At 34.9% G+C, this 25,962-nt stretch overlaps 2 protein-coding genes across 3 annotated transcripts in view; both read left to right on the top strand.

Moving 5' to 3' along the window:
• The first annotated feature begins 2,573 nt into the window (after positions 1 to 2,573).
• Positions 2,574 to 4,713, top strand: LOC132141678 (chromobox protein homolog 8-like). The gene is made up of 5 exons (XM_059551350.1): positions 2,574 to 2,729; positions 2,885 to 2,928; positions 3,323 to 3,388; positions 3,506 to 3,572; positions 3,749 to 4,713. Exons 1-5 carry the CDS (start codon positions 2,661 to 2,663, stop codon positions 4,505 to 4,507), a joined length of 1,005 nt encoding a protein of 334 aa, XP_059407333.1. The 5' UTR covers positions 2,574 to 2,660; the 3' UTR covers positions 4,508 to 4,713.
• Positions 4,714 to 10,361: 5,648 nt separating this feature from the next.
• LOC132141634 (rho GTPase-activating protein 17-like) overlaps positions 10,362 to 25,962 on the top strand; it is a 33,911-nt gene continuing 18,310 nt past the window's right edge. Inside the window, exons 1-10 of one of the 2 annotated variants that reach the window (XM_059551328.1) lie at positions 10,362 to 10,712; positions 14,406 to 14,445; positions 21,907 to 22,011; positions 22,085 to 22,161; positions 23,132 to 23,243; positions 23,324 to 23,400; positions 23,709 to 23,826; positions 23,913 to 23,981; positions 24,333 to 24,414; positions 24,821 to 24,948. In XM_059551328.1, coding sequence (XP_059407311.1) covers positions 10,660 to 10,712; positions 14,406 to 14,445; positions 21,907 to 22,011; positions 22,085 to 22,161; positions 23,132 to 23,243; positions 23,324 to 23,400; positions 23,709 to 23,826; positions 23,913 to 23,981; positions 24,333 to 24,414; positions 24,821 to 24,948 — 861 coding nt within the window. In that variant the 5' untranslated portion in view covers positions 10,362 to 10,659. The remainder of the gene's footprint in view (positions 10,713 to 14,405; positions 14,446 to 21,906; positions 22,012 to 22,084; positions 22,162 to 23,131; positions 23,244 to 23,323; positions 23,401 to 23,708; positions 23,827 to 23,912; positions 23,982 to 24,332; positions 24,415 to 24,820; positions 24,949 to 25,962) is intronic. The other variant, XM_059551337.1, reaches the window with a different exon arrangement.

The raw sequence follows: 25,962 nt of genomic DNA, 5'->3' as shown, positions 1-25,962 counted from the left end.
ATAGTTTGCTTATATAATAGAGGCTCTTATAAATAAGTGAAATATAGCAATGCTGCCTCCTAGGTGCAGTGCATGTTCATAAAACGCTTCCACATCTGTGCCTTATATTGACCAGAAGCTACCCCTCATCATCCTGCTGCCCTGATTAGGTTCCTGTATAAAATAAATGGAAAGTTGATGTTTTACTGTAGCATTAGGTCATTACACATACCATCGTTCTGGGTGCCAGCTTAATCTGCATCTATGTCAAGAAGATCGTGTATTTGACATACTTTCTTATGATTTAAATGTGATATTAGGTAAAGTGGTAACCTTGGATCCATTTATTATAAAGAGCTCTTCCATTGTGAGATGTGTTATTATAATTCTGCCCCAAGTTATGTTCCAACAAGATATAGCAAAGCATTAGATACATGAGAGGATCATTATATTATATTATATTATATTATATTATATTATATTATATTATATTATATTATATTATATTATATTATATTATATTAGAATAGAATAGAATAGATTAGATTAGAATAGAATAGATTAGATTAGATTAGATTAGATTAGATTAGATTAGATTATAGGCTATTTTTGACCTGTTTCCATATAAACATGATATGTGGAAAAATAAAATCTGGTAACTATTCTAAATATTAAAATTGCATTAATAAATAAATGAAAATAATTTCCCTCCTAATCTCTATCTTTATTTAATTTAAGTTGTCAGAAGATAAAAATACCTGTAACTGTACTGGTTGAAAAAAACTATCGGGACTAATAACTAAGCAGTTTTGACCTCAGTTTGACTGTTTTATGAATCTGAGTATTTTGTATCTGTTGAAAATAATGTTGGATTATTTGATGGTACAAATCAAATGTATCATTTAATTTAGCTTTTTTTTTGCCTGAATTTCGGATTTTCGGAATTTCATTGTCTTGTTTCTTGTCTAAAAATAATAATAGAATAGACCTAGTTATTGTTTTTTTTTTCGATAAAAAACGAGTTAGAGAATTTTTTTCTTAGTAGTTATAATAGCCTAGTGAAAATGTATTTTGTATCTGTCGTAATAATAATAATAATAGGCTAATAATAATTAGTAATAAGAATTAAATAATAATAATAATTAGTCTATATGTTAATAATAATAATAATAATAATAATAATAATCGCAATAATAATAATAGCCCTAATAATATGTAATGAGGATTTTATTTTCGATAGCCTAATTTAAATCCATCGAATCGAACAAATAAACCAATAATCCAAAACATTACGTAAACTGAAAACGATGATGGATGATTGTTTGTTCTTATCCGTTCCATCGAACGATTCGGACAAAAATCGAATTAATCTTCAAATCAAATAAAAGATTAATCGCTGTGAATCAGATTGCAGATAATGTCCGTTTTATAGTCGAGGACAGTCTAGTATTAAACTTCCACATGTATTTTCATATAGAATAAGCATATTGGCATTTTTTATATATATATGACTTGACTGTCATATTTGAAACGACTTAGCCTACAAGAATTATTATTAGCTATTTTTTTTTGTTTTTTGTTTTTTGTTTTACTCGGCTTACTCGAGTTTTTGTTCTAAAATAATTATCATTATTAATTACATTTATTAAAGAAAGAAGGAAAGAAAGAAAGAAAGAAAGAAAGAAAGAAAGAAAGAAAGAAAGAAAGAAAGAAAGAAAGAAAGAAAGAAAGAAAGAAAGAAAGAAAGAAAGAAAATGATATATAATATTATAGGCTATAGGCATAAAGCCAATTTCGGATGTGGCTACTGATTTATAAATCATCTTTAAAATCTTAAAATCCTTTAAGAAAGCTATGAGAGTCTTTTGTAAGTTATAGCGAAAATGACCATGCAGCAGCTCGAATATATCGACACTTGAGCTCGTCGAACCAGTTTCATGTCTAAACAGAGAGATCTCGGAGCGCGCGAGTAAAATATCGAAACGCGTCCTATATAGCCTATAGAAATGTTGATTTATCAGTCTATGTAGGCTATAATGTGGATTTATGACCAGCCCTACAATTGTTATGTATTTATGAGTTTTATTATTTGTATAACTATTTATTTCGTTATTTGCATTTAATGTAAAAGTTTTTTTTTTACTTTAATTTGTCAAGGATGACATTGACTTGGAGAGGAATATGTAGGCACTCGGGCACATATTTGCGTTTCGTGCAGGTCTCCACTGCGTTTAAAATAAAGAAAGCGCTTGGGCGTCTGGATTTCAGTCCTATTAAATATAAACAAATAAATAAAACGCTGTTTTTCACAATATCTAGCCTGCTCGCAATGCATCGCCAACAAAAGAAACATGCCGTATCTCGACGCAATGAAGAGTGCCGTTAAATTTCCGTAAATATGCGACTAATAGGGGACTTGTCAAAAAGCCCTGACCGCAGTTACTCTGGACAAGAATGCGAAATAAACACGACGTATTTGTTTCCAAAACAGCGGTGATAAATGACATTTCTGGTTTGACTCCTCCCCCTCCTCGAGCGCAGCTCCACTCCACACTACCGCCGTCCTAGACTCGCGGTGCCATGGCAACAGTTTAGAACGTGATGACGTCTCCTCGGATAGAGTATTATGGGCTATCCAGCAGCAAGCATTATTGAGGCAGAGAGCTGAGGTTGAAGTAAACATGGAGCTCTCCGCCGTCGGGGAGCGCGTCTTCGCCGCCGAATCCATCATTAAACGGCGCATCAGGAGAGTAAGTGCTCACCCGGCTGCTCGTCGGGGCCTCGGCGCTGCTACAGAGTCGCCTGGTTATTTGTTTATGCTCGCTCAATTGACATTTTATATGCGATAGGTTAGCCTAGCAGCGTTAGCTTGCTAATTTGAGTCTCCCTGTGCTCATACCCGCAGGGACGGATGGAGTATCTGGTCAAGTGGAAAGGCTGGTCTCAGAAGTGAGTGGTAATGACACGTAATCGGCAGTAGTTGCGAGGGAAGGAGCGGTGTGGAGCTCCCCGAGCTCCTGAGTGTTAGCACGGCTGAATCGGGGACTGTGTAACGGGGCTCCTGCGAGCGTTGGCGGACAAGGCCAGTGAAGGGAGACAGTCAAGATAAATAATAATAATAAAAAAAAACATTTATGTTAACTTAAAATGTATACATTTAAATGTATAAATATTAACGTGTTTACATGTATCAATCGATATTATACATGCACGTACAACATCTCTTAAAATAAGTGATGAAAAAAATGCACGCATTATTAATAAATGTGTAAATTAACTGTGCTTTGAGATGATGTTGATCGTTATGATTGGCGAATAATTGAACATGCACTTATTGGTGCAGATACAGCACCTGGGAACCAGAGGAGAATATTCTGGACGAGCGTCTTTTCGCTGCATTTGAAGAAAGGTAAACGTTTCTTCGTTATTTCTGTAATTCCGGTAGAGAAATTACTTTTTCTTTTTTTTCTTTTGACGTTTAAAAATAGCTTTTCCAAGTCTTATTTTCTTCATTTTTTTATTACAGAGAGCGTGAGAGAGAGATGTATGGTCCAAAAAAGAGGGGACCTAAACCAGAAACATTTTTAATGAAGGTGATTTTTTTGTTCTATACATACTTGCATGTTTAATTTTTCTTTGCTATGAGCTTTTTCTTTGCTTTTATTTTTAATGCATTTATTATCATTTTTAATTCTGTTGCACTATAATGCATTGGAACCATTTGTTTCATGTGTTTAAATTGTTTAATTCTATTTTACTTTTTTCATAGGCTAAAGCAAAAGGCAAAAACTATGAGTTCAGACGGGAAATGTCTCGAGACTTACACGTGTCATTCCCAGTAGCTGAACCGATTGTGACGCCCAGAGCCCGTGAGGGACTGCGGACAGTCGTGCCAACGATTTTCCCACCGAGCACCATCAACAGAGGCGAAAGTGTTCGTGTGCGTCCACTGGACCTTGAGCGAGACCCACTGACTCATGGAACACCGGGACAACGGCCGCTGGATTTTGCCAGCTCACCAAAAAAGCGAGGACCAAAGCCAAAGTTGCGTCCGGGAGGTTCATCCACTGAAGGTGTTAAAAGAAAGGCAGATGAACCGTTATCTTATCGTCCTTCCAAATCCGAGAGATCAGGAGAGTCCTCGAACTGTGATGTCTTCCATTTAACCCAAAAGTTTCCAGCAGAATCCAGCCTCGTTCAGAAGCCAAGTGATGTCAAATTCAGACATGGTGGCACCATCTTAAAACCTGGGCTTGGTGTTGTGGGACATCGACGGAAGGACAGCTCAAGTGGTGCCATTAACCAATCCAAGATGAAACATCCTCCCCAAAACAGTCTATTTCGATCCACCGCTCAAACCAGAGAGCAACTGTCTCTGAGTTTTGTAGACCAAAAAACCGATCAGTCCTGGTTGCCTTGTTTGAAGAACATGGAGAAAATTATTGTTACTGACGTAACCAGTAACTCTTTGACTGTCACCATAAAAGAGAGTTCAACGGACAAAGGTTTCTTCAAAGAAAACAGATGATGTGATTTTTAGTTTATGTATGTATGTGTGTCTATGAAACATTGTAATCAAATTAGAAACGACATATCTATATCATTTATAGTCTATAAATGTCAAGTCTTGCAATCATGTACGTAATGCAAAAAAAAAAAAATATATATAGTTTATGTTTAGCTTCCATTTCCATTCACATTTTCTATGAAAATGAAGTTTATTTTTGTATTTCTCAGATTCTATGTAACCTGTTGGTTCCTTCTTTTGGTTGCCTTCTTCAGCTTTATTATGAATGTAGGTATAGATGCTGTTAACACATTAGCTATTGACGTTTCAACTTAATGCACCTTTTTAAGGGACATATTGTTTAGTACCTCTTTTATGAGTGTATGGTATTTTTCTGGTTAGATTTTGTATATATTTGAAGGTCCAAACAGTAGTCTGTATTAAAGCACGCCCTTTAAAAAGAGTGATGGGAAATAAGCTACACATGTAATCAAACCCGGTTTAGGCTCATTTTAGGCCTAAATGGATAAGGCACAAGCATTTAGGGTTTAGATTCGTATTTCGTTTTTCTGATGAACATATGTGGATTTAAACATTTTAATATGAAGCTGCTTTACGATCCTTTTGCCCCCTTTGAAAAAACGAAAGCGTGTTTGATTGGTACAAATAGTGATAAAATTAAACGTTATAGCCAATTAAGTTGAAATGATGTTAACCTGTTTAAGAGTTAAGTATTTTTGCAGAGAGACCAATGTGTATCACATCGAAAATAAAAGTGTAATTTAGGCTAGCTATGTAGAATGTATTCAAAACCTATTTTTAACCCATCATTTTTAAAATAATTTAATTTACGCGTTCTTTAAAACCCGAGTCATATAAATCGGGTTTTTATTACAGACAGTGCTTGTAAAAAGACTAAAATAAACCGATGTATAATATTTTAAACAACATGTCGGCCTATTTTGAAAGATTTGATAATCGTCTGAAAGACTTGTAGGCCTACGCTGTTGTAATTACATTCAAAAATTGTAAAAAGTGGAAACAAGCTGGCCAAAAACAATCATTCGTCGTAACTCAAATGTTCACTCCTTTTTAATCTCGTTTCTATTATATAATATATTATACACATAAAAGTATATAATATTATTAGATTACAATTGTTTAATTTTATAAACGGTGTAATTAAGAATAAAAAGCCACCGCACTGCCAGAAGTGTCGTATAGCGAACAATTAGTCATTTCTGTATTTCGTTTTTTAAAGGATCTCTAAAGAAAGAAATTATTTCATACGGCGCTTAATGTCTTTCAACAAACCCCACTGTCAGTCATTCTCAATATCTTTCAATAATTGCAGAAATACAAAGGATAAATGTGGTGCCATGAACTTGATGCAACAGATCCGTGTTCTTTAATTAATTAATCAATCGTTTTGATCCCGTTTGTCACTGAAAAACTGTGATTTTTGCTTCAAATGAGATGTTCAGACTGCTCAGTGTGTCAAATGTCCCAGTGTTTGTACTGCATATTTCCATTGGTATAATTTTTGAACTATCTGTGTCTTGTTTTATAATTCTAATGTAAAAATAAACATCTGAAACATAAAGAATTCAATACTTTACACTAAAATAAATTGGAAATGGCTGATATTGTTTTGAGTATTTACATGAACTTTTGTGTTTTGTATCATAGCAATGAATATCTTTTAAATCCGAACTATTTTAGCGCATTATATGTCACACGGTTTGATTTTTATCCCGACAGTTTAAATGTCCAACTATTTGACACCTATATTACTGAGAACTCGCTATTAAAAGTTATCATATGTTATAGGCTAGTTGGTCAGCGCTCTTGCAGGATTCAAGCACGGACACATCAGCGCTGAAACCCACAGAAGACAGGATTTCTCAGATCATTGCCTGAAAGCAAGCATCAAAAACATGTCAAATCTATTGAATTGAATGTTTCATAACTGCATGTAGCCTATCTTACTCGCGTTGGTCATCCAGTCAGCTGGAGATCAGGTTCATTTACAACACCGTTCCTCCACACAGGCGGTGAATCCTGGATTGAAATGTGAACCACTATGTCAGAATGGGGGGAAAAATCATTGCATTATTTATCAATAAGATGCTTTTTATTCAAGGCAACTTCTAGGGCTTAGGACTGGGACAAAACCAGACCAGATCAAGCAAGCCACATCTTGTTGAAACTGCAGGGGTCAGTGGACACTGTATTTACAGGAAGAAAAAATAAGAGGTTAACAGATATATATAATAGATATATATGAATTTGTATAACATGATAACTTTATTATTCAATTAATTTATTTATTGAAAATCGAATATAATACAATAAAAAAGAAATAGAATATAATTAGCTATATTAATAAATAAATACATCTAAAATATATAATTAATATATAAAATTAAAATTATCTGAAAAATATAAAAAACATTATTCAATAAATTGTACTATATATATAATCAAATATAAAATATAAGTCATAACATTTCTTATAACTATATATATATTATAATAATAATATATATAATAATTATAGATATTTAGGATAATTATAGATAATTATATACATATGTAATTATATATGTAGTTTTAAAATGTATTGAATTTTATTATATAGCGATATATTTTAATATAATGTAACAACATAAAAAAAAATATATATATATATATATATATATATATATATATATATATATATATATATATATATATATATATATATATATATACAGTACAGACCAAAAATTTGGAAACATTACTATTTTTAATGTTTTTGAAAGAAGTTTCTTCAGCTCATCAAGCCTGCATTTATTTGATCAAAAATACAGAAAAAAATGTAATATTGTGATATATTATTACAATAATAAATTAAATTATTAAAATAATTGTTTTTAAATGTATTATACTTTAAATTATCATTTATTTCTGTTATGCAAAGCTGCATTTGAAAAGCCACTTGACACTCCAAACTGCTATTATTGTATTTTACCTCATTATAATCATATCACACTGATTTGTCGCGTAAATGTTTTGCACTGTGGTATTCCTCGTTGCTTAATGAAACGGAAATCTGGCAGATTCAAAGAAATTTGCTCACTTTGCTCAAGCGTTGCAAAATGTGTAGACTACCCTATTCTTGTCGCATTTATTCAAGTACACCGGCTGCAGCCTGCAGATCGAGGCGCACCTAACCTGATTGGTTCTATCGTCTTTCAAAGACATAAATAGGAAATGTGTGCGTAGTCGGTGTAGGATGGAGAATGCTGTTTAAAAAGCTAAAAACGTTGTACAGTTTTACAAAGCCTTTACTATAATGCAGATTTTTTTATTGTTGACTCACTATGTCTGATTTATTGAATCAAGAGATGTTAGCTGCTGCAAGTTTACTCTTCTTGACCAGATTAACGCTTAACGTGAAAGTACGTGGCTTTATGCTTTAAAACAGTGTTTTAAAAAGACCAAACTCAGTAAACAAATGATTAATAAAGCATTATATTCACAGGCAAGCAGATATGAGCAAAGAATACGAACACAAAGCGTTTAATTTCCACCTATAACCTGCTTTTCTGTAAATAAAATGTGTTATTAAAAATGTTTACTGAGTTTGGTCTTTTTTAAAACACGTTTTAATGCATTACGCCACGTTACGCGTTTTCCTTTTAGTCTAATGGTTTTCAATGGGAGGAAAACGCTTAACACGTAATTAAACACATTGTATTCTTATTCTGGACTCATCTGCCTGTCAGTGAATAGAATGCTTTATTATTAATTTGTTTACTGAGTTTGGTCTTTTAAAAACACTGTTTTAATGCATTAAACCACATTAAGGCCTATATGTCCCAAATCATTCCTGCTGATTGAAAAGAATCGGCTCAATGGTCACAAAATGGATATCGGAGAAGATACCAATGTAATACAAATAGATGATACTTTATAAAGTTTATCTCAATATTTGACAGTGGCTGTGAGACTGCACTAAAATAAGAGCACAATTATCATGAAATTGTGTTTGTTACTATAGCAACGGTTTACAGGTATGTCCTTTCAGAATCATCACTGGCCAATAGAAATAAAAGTTTATCGATTTCTTCACTTTCAAATAACGAGGAGCAGCATATTTTCCTGAAATAAAGGGGAGAAAAAGTCTGTTTTGCAATGTAGTAAAGAAAATTAAAAGTTTCATAAAAATTGAATTGGCAGACACATTAGACTATTGCAGTGTCATTTATCAACTGCATGACGGATAATTATATGTAACATTAATTGTCTTGTCATGCTACATAAATTAAAACAGTAATGATACACCCCTTTCATTTTCCTTTCTCATAGCTACTCTGATGATATGAAATAATCAAATTTTCTAAAATTATTTAATTCATAATTCATTCTTCTATCTGAAGACCTGATCGTCTTACTGTGGATAATCAACCCAATTAATTTACTATATTCGTATGTTAGCCTAAAGATCAGCTTAATTTAACAAAACAATCATTTCTTTTGTGCATTATGAAGGCTTTATAAAACTGTACAGCGTTTTTAGCTTTTTAAACAGCATTCTCCGTCCTACACCAACTACGCACACATTTCCTATCATGTAAGTCTATGAAAGACGATTGAACCAATCAGAGTAGGTGTGCACGTGCAACCCCGCCCCAGGTGCAGCCCCGCCTCGATCTGCAGGCTGCAGCCGGGTGCTTCTCCATTTATTTGTAATTAGCCTATAAATGAACATTATTCTGCAACAAGAGGTAAAAAGACAACACTGATCACAAAAACAAATATGAAAGTCTCGTCCTTTACTGAGAAGGCCAAAGCTCAATCTCGGCGCTTGGAAATGGAGGATTTTTGTCCACTAGGTGGCAGCAGACAACTTTCATCAAAGTCTAATCGGGGAAATAAAACATAGGCTACCGATATTTCAGTAGGAACGCGTATCAGTTCGATATAAATACATAAATGTGGTTTAAATGTGCAATGATTATTTTGACATGCTAGATGTCAAATTGCTTACAGTTTACAGTTTATAGTCATCTTTTAACTATAGTACTTGATTATCCATAGGCTAAAACATTTTCAGATGTGATACATCAGGCTTTCGATGGACGTTTATTTGTTAATCTCTCAGTCATCGTTGTATTGAATTGCATTATATGTGAATTAATTATAACTAGAGCTTTGTTCATACAACGGAGCTTTTAAATATCATATTCATTATATGCGTTTTTAATAAGTCTAGTTTGTTCTACTGTTATGAAGATCTCATTCATTTACAACTTACATTACAAACAATCAGAATTTCATCTTAAAATTTGCCATATAAATATAAACAACTGAAATTAATTCCAAATTTTAGCTTATTTTGGTCCTGATTAAAAAAAAAGTATTAGTTCCATGATATCCTAAATCATACTATATCTCATAGAAGCAAGAATCAAATATATACAACCATTTTTTATTATTTGTGTAAAAGCTTTTTATTCCCAAAGTCATGCTTATCAGGGTTAGTTCAAGAGCCTTTTATATGGCAGATAATTCCCTAATTTGTGTTAGTCTATTTGTCTTATGCATAAGCGTGTATTTCCATATTAGCACAAATTTTGTTACATTTTTATTTTTTTTTAGCGCTTTTGGAAGGAAGATGGCGCTATTACAGAGAAAACTAAATAGGCCTGGATCTGTAACTTTATAACACACAATGAATGGCGTTAAATGTAATGAATTGTTATTTAGAAAATGTTGCAACAAAAAAAACGTCTGTTACCATAAATCTGAGCCTAAAACAGATAGTGTTAGCCATCTGATTACATAAAGCAGAGTGTTAACCATCCAGTTTAATCAGAATCCTTCAGTCAAGGTGTCATGTGTCACAACCCACTGCGCTCCACAACAGGGAAGTGAACTGCACTTCCTATTTCCTCAGCGTTACTGCTGTTTACTGACTTAACCAGAAATCGAGAGGATGACAAAGGAAAGGACCACGTTTGACGCACGGTTTATAAATGAATATGAGCAGTAAATAAAACAGATCGCCCGGTTCGGATCCAGTTCTGCGCGCGTAATGGGAGCGTCGCGTGCGCGGGCGGCACTTTGATAAAACAAGCGACTAATGTTTCCAAGTTTTATATGTTAGTGGCTGAAGACGATTCAAGATGAAGAAACAGTTCAACCGCATGAAACAGCTCGCCAACCAGACCGTCGGCAGGTTAGTGTGTTATATACTGATTATTTTTCATTGTTTCTACCGTGGGTCGTGTAAAAACGTCCACACTAAAGTTGGGAGTGTCACGCGCAAGCACGCTGGACTGAATTGTGATAAAACTAAAGTGCACAAGCGCTTCAAAAGCAAGGTCTGAGGTGGTCAAAGTTAAAAACTACACATGCTATTATTCCACGACACGTTGTTTTATTAATGAGACCACTATGTAAAGGTATGTGTTTGATAATGCGTGTAGAAAGAGTCTCCTACTGTAAGTACATTACTGAACTGGACTGATAGAATGAGATTTGCATTCATTTTGAGTTTTTGGTATTCTCTATTTTATATTAACACCTATTTGACTGAAATAATAAATACAACATAAGAACTGTATAAAAATACCAAATTCATATTGGCTGATTGATAAGTGAATTTTGCTAAGATGATAGCGAGTATTCAGTTATGTGAACTTCGAATTTAACAATAATTAGGAAGGCACCAACAGTGAAAAATTGACTGATATATGGATCCAGTGATATTTATTTTCAAGTTGTGGACAAAAAAAAAAAACTTACTGCAAACTAGGACATCGTTAGTTTTAGTTAATCTCTGCAGATCTCAACAAACTTGCTCAGAAAAACAGTAAGAGGAAATCTGAGTTGTCTTGACTGGTTTCCCTGCAGAGATATTTCAAGGGCCTGTCAAAGAATGGTTGCCTTGCTTTGCATATTTGTTAGGGTGAAAGGGTTAAGTAAGGTCAGGATATCTTAGATGCTTTTCACATCGAGCTTGAATTTAGCATTTTGTTTTTCGCCAAGAAATTGCCTTTATTTACATTCACTGGTCTTTTGCTGTGAGTTAAGCGTCTCAGGCAGCTGCTAGATTCATCACTCTCTTCTCTCAGTCTTTTAAGAGCGTCTGATGCAGAATGCAGATCTGGGCTAATCCAGAGTCGGAGGTATAATAGTCAGGCCAGCTCTCATGGCGGCTTTCCAGGCCAGAGAGACGCCATGTTTTGATACAGTCGGTTAAGTTACGGCCCCAGTTAGTATTGCCTCTGCTGCAAAAGGAAACACTGTCAGAGATTGAACAGTGATGAACTACACAGGACATTGTTTGGTATTCATTTGAACTTGGGTCACTTTTAGTCATTGATTAAAAATTAGAAATGTTGTAGGTGGTGCAGCATACTTTAGTCAAGTATTGAACTTGGAAAATGTAAAAATCTAGCAGGAAATGGAATTGATTATGTATCAGATGCACATCAGAAATGGCATAACTGCACCAAAAATACACTGTTGAATCCAAAACATCGCTCTGCGGTTGCAATTTCTAAAACTGGGTAATTTCTTGCTTATTTTGTGTTTCTGTATGTATAAATCACACAATAATTTTGGTGCAGAAAGCAGGGCTGTCCATAGATTCAGGGTGAACATAGAATTTCCTTCTTTTCCTGAAACCAAAACCAGATGTTCAGCGAGCTGGTCAAAAGAAAATCGTAGCGAGAGGCACTCTTGTCTACATGCTTTATTATGAGTCATTGATCTTAGTAGTTGATCTAGCATCAGGGAACATTCTTAGAACTCTGGCTGATGTTCTGGAAAGGTTCTCTCAAAAGTTCTTTTAGTAACATTAATAGAATGTTTAAAGTTATCTATAATGTTCTCAAAATGTTAACACAAAAATAGTATGTAAACATCGTTCAGGGAATGTTTTTTGTGCATCGTTTTATCTCACTACTTTTGAATGTTCAGAGAGACATTACCAAAGGGTCTGCAAAATGATAAAATGGAATGTTTTTAAGATTTGATGACATTCAGAACATTCGGAAATAATGTTTTCGTTACTTAATCAGCAAAACGTTCTTTGAGTATGTTTTGTTAGCTAACAGTGTTTCCTCTGAGAGCCGGAGTTGGAATTGGAGCAAGCGGGTTTGTAGATTTGTTGCAAAAATGTAGTCATCAGAAATAAAAAGGAGGTGACAATATCTCTGTTGTTGAATGACCAAATGCCAACAAACATAATCGGGAGAGATGAATCTTTTCCAGTAAACATACCGCTTGTTTTGTAGGGTCAAATGTGTTTACTGAACTGAAAAGGCCTGCAAAGCTCTGATGCGATGCGAGTTCCAGTACTGTTGATCAGATCTTGTGTTTACATTCAAGGCTACCAGTCGGATTCTGCTTGAATTTGGCTAAAATATTATTTTATTTGTTAAAATATATTTTATTTTATTATTTGTTATATTATATTTGGCCTTCATGTTAGTGCAAACTAAAAGGAAAAAGCAAAGTTGGACACCGACACCGAAGTAGGCATTCAATAATTATGCATCCATGTCAGTAATATGCAGCAAATAGAATTCACGTTTTTGTATACCAATTAACTTCTGCTTCCATATGGTTTTGAATTATGCATTTTTATGTGTGATTTCAAATTTAAAGAAAGCTTGACTACATCAAGTTATCTTGTGCTAAATAATGCATACTCATGACGCAGTATGTTTTGTATTCAGAATCCGATTACTCTGAGGTTTTAATGGATTTAAGTGAGCTATCTTGTTCCATTTAGATGGATCTTTAGAATAGCATGTATGTGTTTTCTCAACATTGAATGTGTGTGATATGTTAGCTGAGGTGACACATAACCCGATATGCATTTGCTGAACACAGGATCAATGCTAATTCAGTATTGATGCAAATCTAAAAATTCCCTCCTGCCAAGCGTGAGGTCATTCTCAAGCCTGTGTAACGGGATCTTTTCTCTTGTTACATGACCAGTTTTGTGGCTTTTCTCAAAGTTTTCTCTACTGCATGTGGATGGAGTCTCTCTGGTTATTTCTCTTGGGTTCTCTCTTTTAGAAAAATGGTTGTACATGGCATTTAACAAAACGTGTAATATCTGTCAAGAACTTTAATATTGATCTAATCAACCAGAATAATCACCATGGTGCTTGACCTTGACAAAGGTCCCTTTGCCCTGAGGGATCGCTGTGTGTCAGCTCATCACATGAAAGTTGTAGACATAAATAGCAGATGCACTGGTTGTGTGTTGATAGAAGTTCTTTGCTATAAAACTCGACTAGAATTTAACTAGACTGCTGGTTCAGCAGTTTTACCACATGAAAAAAAAAAACACACTCAGCCAGTTTCCTACAACAATATATAAATGAATATGCTGAAATGATCACCAATGCCATATTGATGTTCTGACTGTACAATGTCCCCATAGTATGATTTGTGATAGTTTTATGGCCTCTGGTCAAAGGGAGTCTCTGCTCATTAGTTATGAAGCCCCACCCCTTTTGCAGACAAGAGTGGAGTGTAAAGCATCAATAGCCCCGCCCCCTTTACTGCTGTTGCCATAACAAACAATGTGGATTGCAGGAAGTGGACATGTGTGCCAAAATGACAGTTTGTTGACACAGTTGGAAAATAAGTGCTGTTTAGATATTAAGAAAAAGTGAAGTGCAGTGGATGTTTTGAATGGATGATGCTAAAGATGATGAAATCCAGTGATTTTTTTTTTCATACTGTGATACTGTGAAGTGAAGACTTTACCCAAAGCTATGTTCTTGCATGTTTGTTTGGCTTTTTCAAAGTGATACTGGCCTAACCTGCTTGAGGAACAGCAGCAGTCACATGAAGCGTTTAGTCTGTCTATATAACCAAACATTGTTTTTCCTTTTTTTGTCCACAGAGCAGAGAAGACCGAAGTACTGAGTGATGACCTTCTTATGGTGAATATTTTGTCTTTCCATGACTTGATCATGACTATCACAACTATTAATGACTGCACAAATCACCCAGCATCCCAGTTTGGAGTCACCAGTGTTATTTTAGTGTTATGTCTAACATTTTTAAAAGCAATTAATTAGCTCTTTTAAATTACCATTTTTTTGTTGGTCAGTTTTTATTTATTTATGTTTTTGTTTTTACTTTAATATTTAGTAAAAAAAATTATATTTAGTTCAGTTTTAATTTTTTATTTTTTTTTTGCAAACTTATTGCAGTTAGTTGCCAAGTTAACATTTCTAAATTTCTCATTGTTTCAGATTTTCATCTAATATGTATACTTTGTCAGGTTCATTTAAATTAAGTTACATTTCTTTAATAGTTTTATAGTTATAGTTAACCATTATAACCCTAAAAGTCATTAAAATTATTATTTTATTAGCAAAATATATATTTTTGATAATTCTAGGCAGAATTAAGAATGACTTATTCCACCTTTTAATAATATGATTATTTGATTATTATTTGCATAATAATTTAAAAATATAATTAACCACTGTCAAATGATTTCTTAAATATGTAAGACATTTCATTTCTCCCCACAGCCTTTTCCCCTTACATATCATTTATGCATCAATATTTTCATATTTACATTTATTTATTTGTTTGTTTGTTTGTTTAATAGTTGTGCAAACTGGTCAAAAAAGACTATATTTAGCAGACTAGCTGATTGTAGATGATCCTTTACATATCTTCTGTATGTATTCATATTAATCTCAATATTGAACATGTATGAATGAATATTAAGGCATAACAAAGCAGATGTTGGGCTCTAGTATGACTTTAGCTCTTATTTATGAGTATCTCTAACCGTCTCTTTTGCGTATCTCGGTTGACATTTGGTCCTTTACATTCATCTTCTTCTTTCTCACAATCTCTCATCTTTCGCACTCCTCCCTGTTCCTTTTTATTTATTTATTTTTGGCTGGTTGCAGATAACTGGAAAGCAAGGCCGGACTGTTAAAAACGAACTGATTTTAATATTTCTACCGCCAGACTGCCCATGTTTTCACAAAGGAAAGCCTACAATAGCTCAAAAAGCACCAAGCCCTAGTAGCTTTATTGTGGTGTATGTAGACGCTGGTAATTATGCATATAAATCTAAATACGTGCATTTTACTGCATGACACCCAGAGTCTTCCGATGCAAAAATTCACTCTAAAAACAAAACAAATCCATCTAATCTATCACTGCCTCATTGTTTAAAAAGCAGCTCATGTTGAAACATGCCCGTTTAAAACAGTGCACAGCTAAAGGGAAATCATTGAAGCTAGACAGATTCTCGCCAGAGCTTTATATGCTGCTCCTTCACCTTCATTCATGCATTCCATGTCCCAGGGTTAAAGTTTAACTGCCTGATTGCTCTGTGCCTTGCGCCGCCTCGGGTTTGCAGGAGTGAAAAGAAACATGATAATGGGCCATAAGCTCCCTCTTGAAATGAGTCAGAAGGTCTTGAAGGTCTGCCAGGTTAAAAGGCAGCGGTGTTGGCAGATGGCCTCTGTTAGAGCTGCCCTGCCGCTGGTTTCTATGATCGTGCTTGATGTTTTTGTAAACCAGCGTTGGGGAGTTACACTGCCAGTGTAACAAAACAATGTAGCTTTTTTCTAGTAATGAGACCCTTTTTCCAACCAACAAATCGTCACTAAATACTGTTATTTAAGTCACATTGCATTGCGTAGAACTGCAGCAATAATCATTTACTCTCTTAAAATAGATTTGTGTATGTATATAGTATCGGAAAGTCCCAAGCATTTTAGTACGGATGATTCATGTAAATAAAAAAAATAAAAAAAGAGAAGAGTCACAGATAAATTTAATTGTAGAGGGTTTCTATAAACCTACAACAAAAAAAGTTACTTGAAATACAGTAAATGTTAACTCGTAGTGCTGTCAAATGATTAATCATGATTAATCGCATTCAAAATAAGTTTTTTATATATATATATATATATATATATATATATATATATATATATATATATATATATATATATATATATGTATGTGTGTGTGTGTGTGTGTGTTTATGTATATATAAATACAAACACAAAATATTTACGTGTATATATTTATATTTGTATCATTTTTATGATATAAAAATATATTTAATATATAAACAGCATATTTTTCTAAAATATATACACGTGTGTGTGTGTGTGTGTATATATATATATATATATATATATATACACACACACACGCACAGTACATGCACGTATAGTATGTGAACAAAAACGTTTATTTTGGATGCGGTTAATCGTTTGACAGCACTAGATAAAATCAGTGGCGGCTCGTGGGTTTCTACAGATTATTATTATTTGCTTAGCCACTTTAAAATGACTTTTTGGTTGCATTTGGTCAGAATACGTAAAGAAAACAACACAGATAACAACAGATAACCTAGCTTAACTTACTTAGTTTGTCACTTGAAGCAAACATCCAATCCAAAAGTCTGTGTTATAAGAGAGCTGCCTCTTGTGCTATTTAATTACAACGACTACTGTAGCCTGTATCCAGCGTAGGGGTGTTCTCCCATTATTTTTAATTTGTATATATACTGTTTGAAGGACAGGTTGGTAAATCTGTTGGTGATCAAATATTAAATATCGCTTCTCATCATAAATACTTGGTTCATTATCAACGCAGCGGGAGACGTTCAAACTAATATCATGTCATTTACGTCTCTATGATGATTGGTTGTTATACCAGAAGGGAGAAGGGAGTCTAACCTCCCCTACAAGGTTTCTTTTCTCAACACTCCTCAGCGCTGAAAATGAACACTCAGTGCTCATTGGCCAATTTTTATGTTTTTTAATTTTTCTTTTTACCAACCGAGGCACGATAGCTCCTCTCTCTCCCTTGGCCTCCCTCTCCCCTTCTCTAATATCAGTGGTTGTAAATACAGTAGCAGATTCGGCACATTCATGATAGAAAAGAGCTTACCAACTTCAGTAACACGCTATGGTATTACAGCTGTGAAAAGTCAAATAAAAAATGCACATTCTGAGACATGAACTGAAATTAATTGTGAATTTTATTAACATTAAATCATCCTCCCATTTTTTTCTCAAAATTTTGGGGAAGCTGTGCCTTCCCCTACAAGCCGGCACTGAATAAAACACAAAATAAAACTAATAAATAAAAATGTATACAAGCTATATAGATATATTAAACTAATTAAAATGACAAAAACACAATATTTTAAGTCTTGTTTCATATAAAATACTGCTGTTGCAATTTATTTAACTGGGTGTATGTAGTCTAGTTTTATTAGTTGTTTATTGTATATATCTGATTCAAGTTTCCAAACATTTCCTAATATACTTTTTTCCCCTAATTCTTCTTCTTATTTTCTTTTTTTTGTGTGAATGCAAATAATAACTGAGATCATGGGATATATTAGCTGTAATGCCATATATAACCATCATATATATATATATATGTGATTGTTACATATATACATACACGTGTGTGTATATATATATATATATATATATATATATATATGTATATGTATGTGTATATATATGTGTGTGTGTGTGTGTATATATATACATATATTTATATATATATATATATATATATATATATATATATATATATATATATATATATATATATATATATATAAGGTATGTAACGGTACGCAAAAATCAGGGTTTGGTATGTACCTCAGTTTTAAAGTCACGGTTCGGTTCATTTTCGGTACAGTAAGGGAAAGAAATGCAAACATTAAACTGCAGGTTGTTTATTACTATACACTTTTTTTTTTTTACAATTTTTTTACACTTTTTAAATACTTTTTAATAAAATATATATTAAATAAAAAAGAATATGAAATAAAATACTGCTGCAAAGTTCTCCACTAAATAAAATACTCTAAGTCTCAAACCAATATCATATAATAAAATATAATGAAAAATATAAATAAATAACTATGATTACAGTGCAGCATTACCAATCCCGGCTTGTAGGCCTGCTCATATTTAAAAAATATAACTTTTCCAAAGTGTAAACTGCAGCAAAACAGTTTCAGTTTTTAGACCTGCTCAGATTTCGTTATTGCGTTGGACTGATCGGAATTAAGAGCAAAGGTCTGTTTAAATGCCGACGGGAGCTGAGTTTGAATTACAATCGTTTTTTTCCCTAGTTGTAGTGATGTTAGCGCAGGGTTTCCACACTCAGGGCCTGAAGCTTCGCTGCTCGTCACTAAAACACGCCCTTTACACGCCTCTCAGAACAATGTCATGCAACCTTATCATTTCACCAACAAAAAGAAGTTATCTGAAAACTAAGAAGTCACTGGAACATGCGCAATCACAAAACGAACATGATAAAAGAGACTGTTTGTTTGCATGCTTTGGTAAATATTCAAATTCAAAAGCATCAATGTTTTAACTATAGAATAAGTGATACATTGATCATATTGATTTAATGTTTTAGGCCGCAAAATTAATCACACATAAATACACTTATTTCTATTTTATTTATTTATTTTTAACTCTTATGAAAATAGCCTGCTTATTCAGTTGAGTCTGTTTCTGTTTATTTGAGCTTGACTTATTTAAAAAAAGTGTTTAATGCTGGTGTTAGCTCCCGAACAAAAACATTATTATATTTTTATGATAGGCAACATGAGCTATAACTCTCGAGACGAGGCTTGTGACAGATAATATAAGTTACTAAATAAATACACGATTGTGATAGAGAATAAGAAGCTGACGTCTGATTTCTTCAAGCGGTCATATTTACCATGTTTACTATGGTAATGTTAATGTTTAGCGTGCATAGTCTTTTAAATCGCTTATAAATATCTCTGCCTTGTTTATTAATTATAATCCACATCAGATCAAGTTATTTCAAACACTTGCTGCTAACTAAGAGTGAGTTTTGAGCTCAACTTATTTAAAAAAGTCTTTAATACCGGTGTTAAAGCTGTTATCTTTCTGAAATGATCCGCGGCGCAGACGCTCTCCAGACGCGGAGAAACTCCTTTGTTCATAACCCCTCCTCTAGCCCCAGCTGGCCCGCTTTGGCCCAAGGTTTACGTCGGGCCAAAAAAACCCTGGTCGTTGGCCCCGAGGAAGCCCTGGCGAGGCACGATCAAGCCCCGAAAGTGACAGTGGAAACGCGACTGGCCCTGGCATGCACTAGCACGCCCAGTTTAGGCTCGATAGTGGAAACGCGGCTATTGTGTAAATGGCTCCAGTGGGAGATTTGACCCCTGCAGTGTGAGTGCTGCGACAGGCCGGTGACACCTTGTCATCATTTCTTGTTTGTCTTGAATTATTGCTTTGCTAGGAAGCAGAACATCTTTAATGCAGCTCTTTTCCTCGTCATTTTTCCCTTTTCCTCCTTCCATTAACAAACCTAGATCTGAAATCTGATCGCTGGTTTATAGAAAAAGAGTGGGAAGGTCAGAAACCCTTTTTCTAAGATGTGCATCTGAGTATGTGTGTGTGTGTGTTTGTGTGTGTGTGTATATACACATACACCAATGCTGTGAAAAGTTTTTATTCCCCCTCTTCCTTTTTTTTTATTTTTTGCATATTTGTCACTTAAAAGATTAAGATCATCAAACCAATTTTTATATTACACTCAGATAATGCAAGCAAATACAAAATGCCGTTTTTTTTAATTTATTTAAAAAACTGTCCAAACCTACCAGGCTTTATGTGAAAAATGAATTACCCCCTCCTGTAAATCATGAAAGAAGGTGATTAACCATTTGATGATATGAATCTAGATTTTTGGCAGTGCTGTAAACTACCAAACTGTGACAAGACGAACTGCTCTAATTCAGTGGCCATGTTTGCAGCATTATTTGATCTGCATGATTTCTTTAGGCTCTGAAGCAACACAGGCCGTGAGACAGTGTGTGCAAAAATAAACAGCGCAGAGTGTAGGTTTCATACATCGGTTACATTTCTCCTGTGTCTTTGTGGTGAGCTTTTATTGAAATGTGTTTGAGTTGCAGACAAAAGCATGACTCTGAGATGCTGAGAACCTCACGCGGAGAGTTTCAGTTCCACTGCGACTGTCTGAAGCTATTTATGGGACTGTCAGGCACACTTTGAGGATTCGCCTCTTGCGCATACATGTGAGGACAAAAGAAATCAGTCAGAAAACAGTCAGCCAGTTTGGCAGCTTTCAGTGCCAGCTGTAACAGAACAGACACGGTTCTGCCATTACTGCTGAAGTGGATGGTGTACAAACTCGAAACAAATCTTGATACTGGCCTAATTTTCTTCCGAAAGTACCGTAAAAATATTTAGCATTCCTGAAGGTGTTAAAGTTGAAGGGGGTTTAGTTTAACATTAATTTAAGAAATGCATCAAAATCTACACACTGAGGCCAGGGTTTGAGGAAGAAAAGAATCAGATGGGAGGTGCGAACTACAAATACTGTACATTTGAATCTTAAGATGTAGGTGAACAGCTAGCTGTCTCTAAATTTAGGCTGTTTGTATGGGCTAAAGTGCAGCAAGTGTGCCATCCACTTTTTACTGGAACAGTGCAGAAATGTAGCCACAGTGCAGCATTGCCCAGATGGTTCCTCACATTCACTGTAGTTTTAATTCTTTAACCATATTGTCCACTTTAAAAGCCTTTCCAATCCAGTCTCCTCTGCAGCACCTGTGTTTATGACTGCTCAATGGAGAAACAACTGGAAAGCTCAATTTTTCTGCTTTTCCCAGAAAAGGTAATTTTGTAAGATAAGATTTCAAAATAACACAATATTTGACATTAAAGACATTTATAATTTCACAAAAGATTTATATTTCTAATAAATTTAGAACTTTCTGATCATCAAAGAATCCTGAAAAAAAAAGTTGTGCTTCGGGTGTCCCGAGTTCGAGTCCCGCCTTGTGGACCTTTCCCAATCTCATCCCCCCTCTCCACTTCCACTCGCTTCCTGTCATTTCTCCACTGTCCGGTCAAGAAAAATGCCAAAAAAAACCAAACTCTTTTCAATACTCCCATGCTCGATGAGCACTGTCTTCACATGCATGCACCTCTCAGAAACAGATGAGAGTTCTCTTTCACTGCTGATTGCATTTCAGCGGCTTAACATTACTTATTTTTTAAACGCAACACCTAAAAACATGTGCAACCAATAGACTTTCATGACAGTAGCACAGCAACGTGAAGTGAGCATGTAACCGTGATCGAGATGATAGTCCAAAATCTGTCAGCTGACAAATTTCTACTCGTTAGTCATATCTACCAGTGTATCGCCCACCCCTACGAAAGAATTAGCATTAAGCAATGGTTTTTAACATGCGTTTGTAGGAAATGCAGAACAGGTGTACATGTGACCATGATTATTAGTCTACTATTGGTTCCATTCCTTTTGGAATCCTTGTGAATTTTAAATTTGAATCAAATGTGCGCATTATATTACAGATTGAGCGGCGCCTTGAAAATATGCGATTGGTCTCCCATAATGTACACAAGAAGATGATCATGTGTCTGCAGAGCAACGTGGGCTCAGATATGGACAAGAGACATGTAAGTAACTGCTGCCTTTACATTTCCAGTTCCCTCCAAAGTGCACACTTCTAAATAGTTTTTTTCCTCTTAGAAAAAGCTTCCTATCACAGCCCTTTCACAATCCATGCTGGATGGAGGAAGTCAGCTCGGAGACGAGTCCCTCATCGGGTGAGTTTATGAACTCTCTGACCCTTTGACAGACATACGTATCCTCGAAAACGATTCCATAATCTGGTCCATCTGACCTGTGATTCATACCAATAATGAGGGAACTTTGAACATTCACTCTTCTCTGAGTCAAACAGAGACAGCGCTTTCAGGGACGGTTTCTGTTCTCATTAGACATGTGACCAAACATCCCTGAGTCATCTGTTTTGTCAGGCAGGCAGTGTATTTACGAGCCTGATCTGTGAAAATATAGAGTGGAAGCATCATTATTACCCAACAACATTTGGTAGTCCAGTGAAATTCATAATAGAGTGATGGGACATTCAATTATTATTGTTCATGATGGAAAATGTGACCTCATGCTGCTTGATGATGATTGGTTGGTTGATAATGTTAGATTAGCAAGAGTGTTTGATATTATTATTATTATTTTTTAACCATGTTTACATTTATACAATATACAAGTTCGGTTGTGCAGCACCTTTTGACAAAAAAGTTTTGTTGTGAATAGATTTCAGTTTAATCACCTTTTAAAAGACTGGTCAAATTGTTAAAAGTCTTATAAATAAATGCAATTAGGCTTATTTAAAAATATATTTTTTGCATTGTTAAATCATAAACACAGGCCCTAAATTAATGGTAGCTTATTAAATGCATATTTTATTTATTGTAAACATTTGTGCATTGTGAAATACTAATAAATCATAAACACAGAATCAGTGGAGATTCTGTGGAGTATACTTATCATTCATTCTCAAGATCTAACATACACGTGGATTGCATTTCCTTCATTAATTGTTCAAAATCAATATTGTGATAGGAATCAATATCGAATGATATGGAAAACGATACTGTGAAAATAATTTTGCCCATGATGCCCGGCTCTATTATTAGAATCGGTTTAGTATTCAAGAATCACAAACGCGACCAGGCAGCGTGATGTTAACTGTTACTGGTATTGTATCTACAGGAAGATGATGGAAGTCTGTGGAGATGCTGAAAACAAACTGGCCATGGAGCAGAGCCAACATGAAGTTCAGCTGGAGAGAGATTTTCTGGAGCCTCTCAACCAGCTGACGGAGGTACGTTAAGCCAAAGACATACAAATAACCTGCTTTTAAACATACGCTGTAGGTTTCTTATCTTGTTTTTGTGCTTAAAGGTGGATATTCCTAACATCCTGAAGCAGAGGAAACATTTAGCCAAGCTTGTGTTGGATTTTGATTCTGCAAAAGCCAGGTGTGTATAGTTTGCTATGGTATATATACTATATAGTATTTTAGCCAGGATGCATTAAATTGATCAGAAGTGACCGTAAAAGATGTTTGTAATGTTGCAAACATGTGACGCTGAAGACTGCAGTAATTTCAGCTTTGCATCACATGAATAAATTATATTTTAACATGTATCCAAATAGAAAACGGTTAATATAAATTGAAATAATACTTCAAAATATTACACGTTTTACTGAATTTAAATAAATTCGGCTTTGGTGAGCATAAATGTCTTTGCTAAGAACTATAGCGAAAATACTTTAAATTATACAGGTATCAGCAGGCCACGAAGGCGTTTCCGACAGCTGCAAATGCTCAAGCAATGGCTGCCAAAGTTGACATACTTAAGGAGGAGATGGATGAAGCTCAGAACAAAATGGAAATATGCAAGGTATGGGTATGAGTCAGACTGTATTGAGGTTTCTAGGTGACCTTGGGTAGCACATTCAGTCTAGTCTGATCTCTTTTTATCTTTAGGATCAAGTGGCTGCAGATATGTACAGCTTTTCCTCCAAGGAAGGAGAATATGCTCGCTATTATGTGTTGGTAAGTCGTTTCTAAAGGCTTTAACCACATAAGACAAATAATGTTCGATTTATACTGGATTAATGAATTTAACTTGCAAATAAGGCGTCAGAATGATGCAGGAAGTATTACACTGGTTATCAGTAAGAAACCGGTCAAAGGTCAGTGGTATTCATAGGTCTTCCTGCTCTACTGTACATTAGTAGTTATCATATCCAGTCAGTGGAATTCATTTGAATGAATAAAGCTGTTGCCTATATACTGTATTGTACAAACTGTATAGGAAATTAGTAGATAATTGAGTCATCGGCTTTTCCTCTTCTCAGACAAAAATTGAAAAAGAGTGAAGTTTCTTTGTATTTGTCTTGACAGTTGTTAGAAGCTCAAGCTGAATATCACAGAAGAGCTTTGGCATCCATCGAGAGCGTCCTGCCCACCATACAGTCACAGCAAGGTGTGATATTTACTCTTCACACTTCTGAAACTATGACCTTATTAATAGCAATTAAACACGCAGAATATTATGGGGAATGTGCTTTGTGATTTTTTGATTAGATATGACCCAAACATGTTTTTTGACAGGTTTTATGAGATTCACCCAAAGATCCATTTTATTTTTTTATTTTTTTTATGAGATATGTTTTTATGAGATTCACCCAAAGATCTGGCTAGTCATCAAGCTATGAATCATTCTTTCTCTTTCAAGGCTTCCTGGTGGCCAGCACTGTAATGTATCCTGTTTCACACTGTAAATCATCCTGACTTACAGAATCTGTGCTCCACACATCCACCTAGTGATGATTCTTAAATGTTTCCTGCCATAACACAAATCATTCTCACTTCATCTCATCATCTGACAGATAAATGGACAGAGAAGCCAGCGTTTGGCACGGCTCTGGAAGAACATCTGAAACGCGCTAGCAGAGAGATCGCTCTGCCCATAGAGGCCTGCATTATGATGCTGCTGGAAACCGGCATGCAGGAAGAGGTATCTGACGCTGTGAAACAACTCATGAGAACCCACAGATAAAAAGACAAGATGGTTTTCATTCAGAGGGGAAGTTGATACAATTTGTTACTGCACACACAATGGCAGACAGTTCTGATCTTCAGGGAAGTGGTCAATATTTTTGCCTTTTGCAAAGGGCACTTTTGTACAGGACCCATTTTAAATGGATGACACTTTTTTTTTTTTATGTGGATTTCAAAACTGAAGTTGCATAAGTGTCAAATTCCAAATAAAAGAGGGGTGCAAGTTAACATTTTATGTTTGCATAAATTCACAGGTGTGTTGATTTAGCAGGCAAGATCTTCTTAATATTTGGTCTTTATTCCTTGTCTCATGATGGATGGATAGATGAATGGATGTAGAGATAGAAATAGATGATGGATGGATGGATGGATGGATGGATGGATGGATGGATGGATGGATGGATAGATAGATAGATAGATAGATAGATAGATGGGTGGATGGATGATGGATAGATGCAAAGATGATGGATGGGTGGAGGGGTGGGTGGATGATAAAGAGATGATAGATGGATGGATGGGGATAGATAGATGATGGATTGGTGGATGGATAGATAGGTGGATGGATGGATGGATAGATGGATGATAGGTGGATGGTTGGATGAATGGATGATAGATAGATGGATGGATGGATGGATGGAGGGGTGGGTGAGTGTCTAGATGATGGATGGATTGATAGATGATAAAAAGATAATAGATGGATTTATGTATGGACTGATGGACAGATGAGCAAATGTTTGAATACATAAATGGATGGATGGGCAGATGGATGATAGATGATGGATGGTTTGACAGATGGATGGATAAACGGATGATGGTGGGTGGGTGGATAAATTATTAGATGGATGAATGGTCAGATGGTTGATAGATGATAAATGGATGGGTGGGTAGAAAGATAGATAGATGGATGGATAGATAGATAGATAGATAGATAGATAGATGGATGATAGATAGATGGATGATGGATGGATGA

The sequence above is a fragment of the Carassius carassius genome, chromosome 1 (genome assembly GCF_963082965.1).
Source record: "Carassius carassius chromosome 1, fCarCar2.1, whole genome shotgun sequence".
Lineage (NCBI taxonomy): Eukaryota > Metazoa > Chordata > Actinopteri > Cypriniformes > Cyprinidae > Carassius > Carassius carassius.
This window is presented reverse-complemented; position numbering and strand designations above follow the sequence as displayed.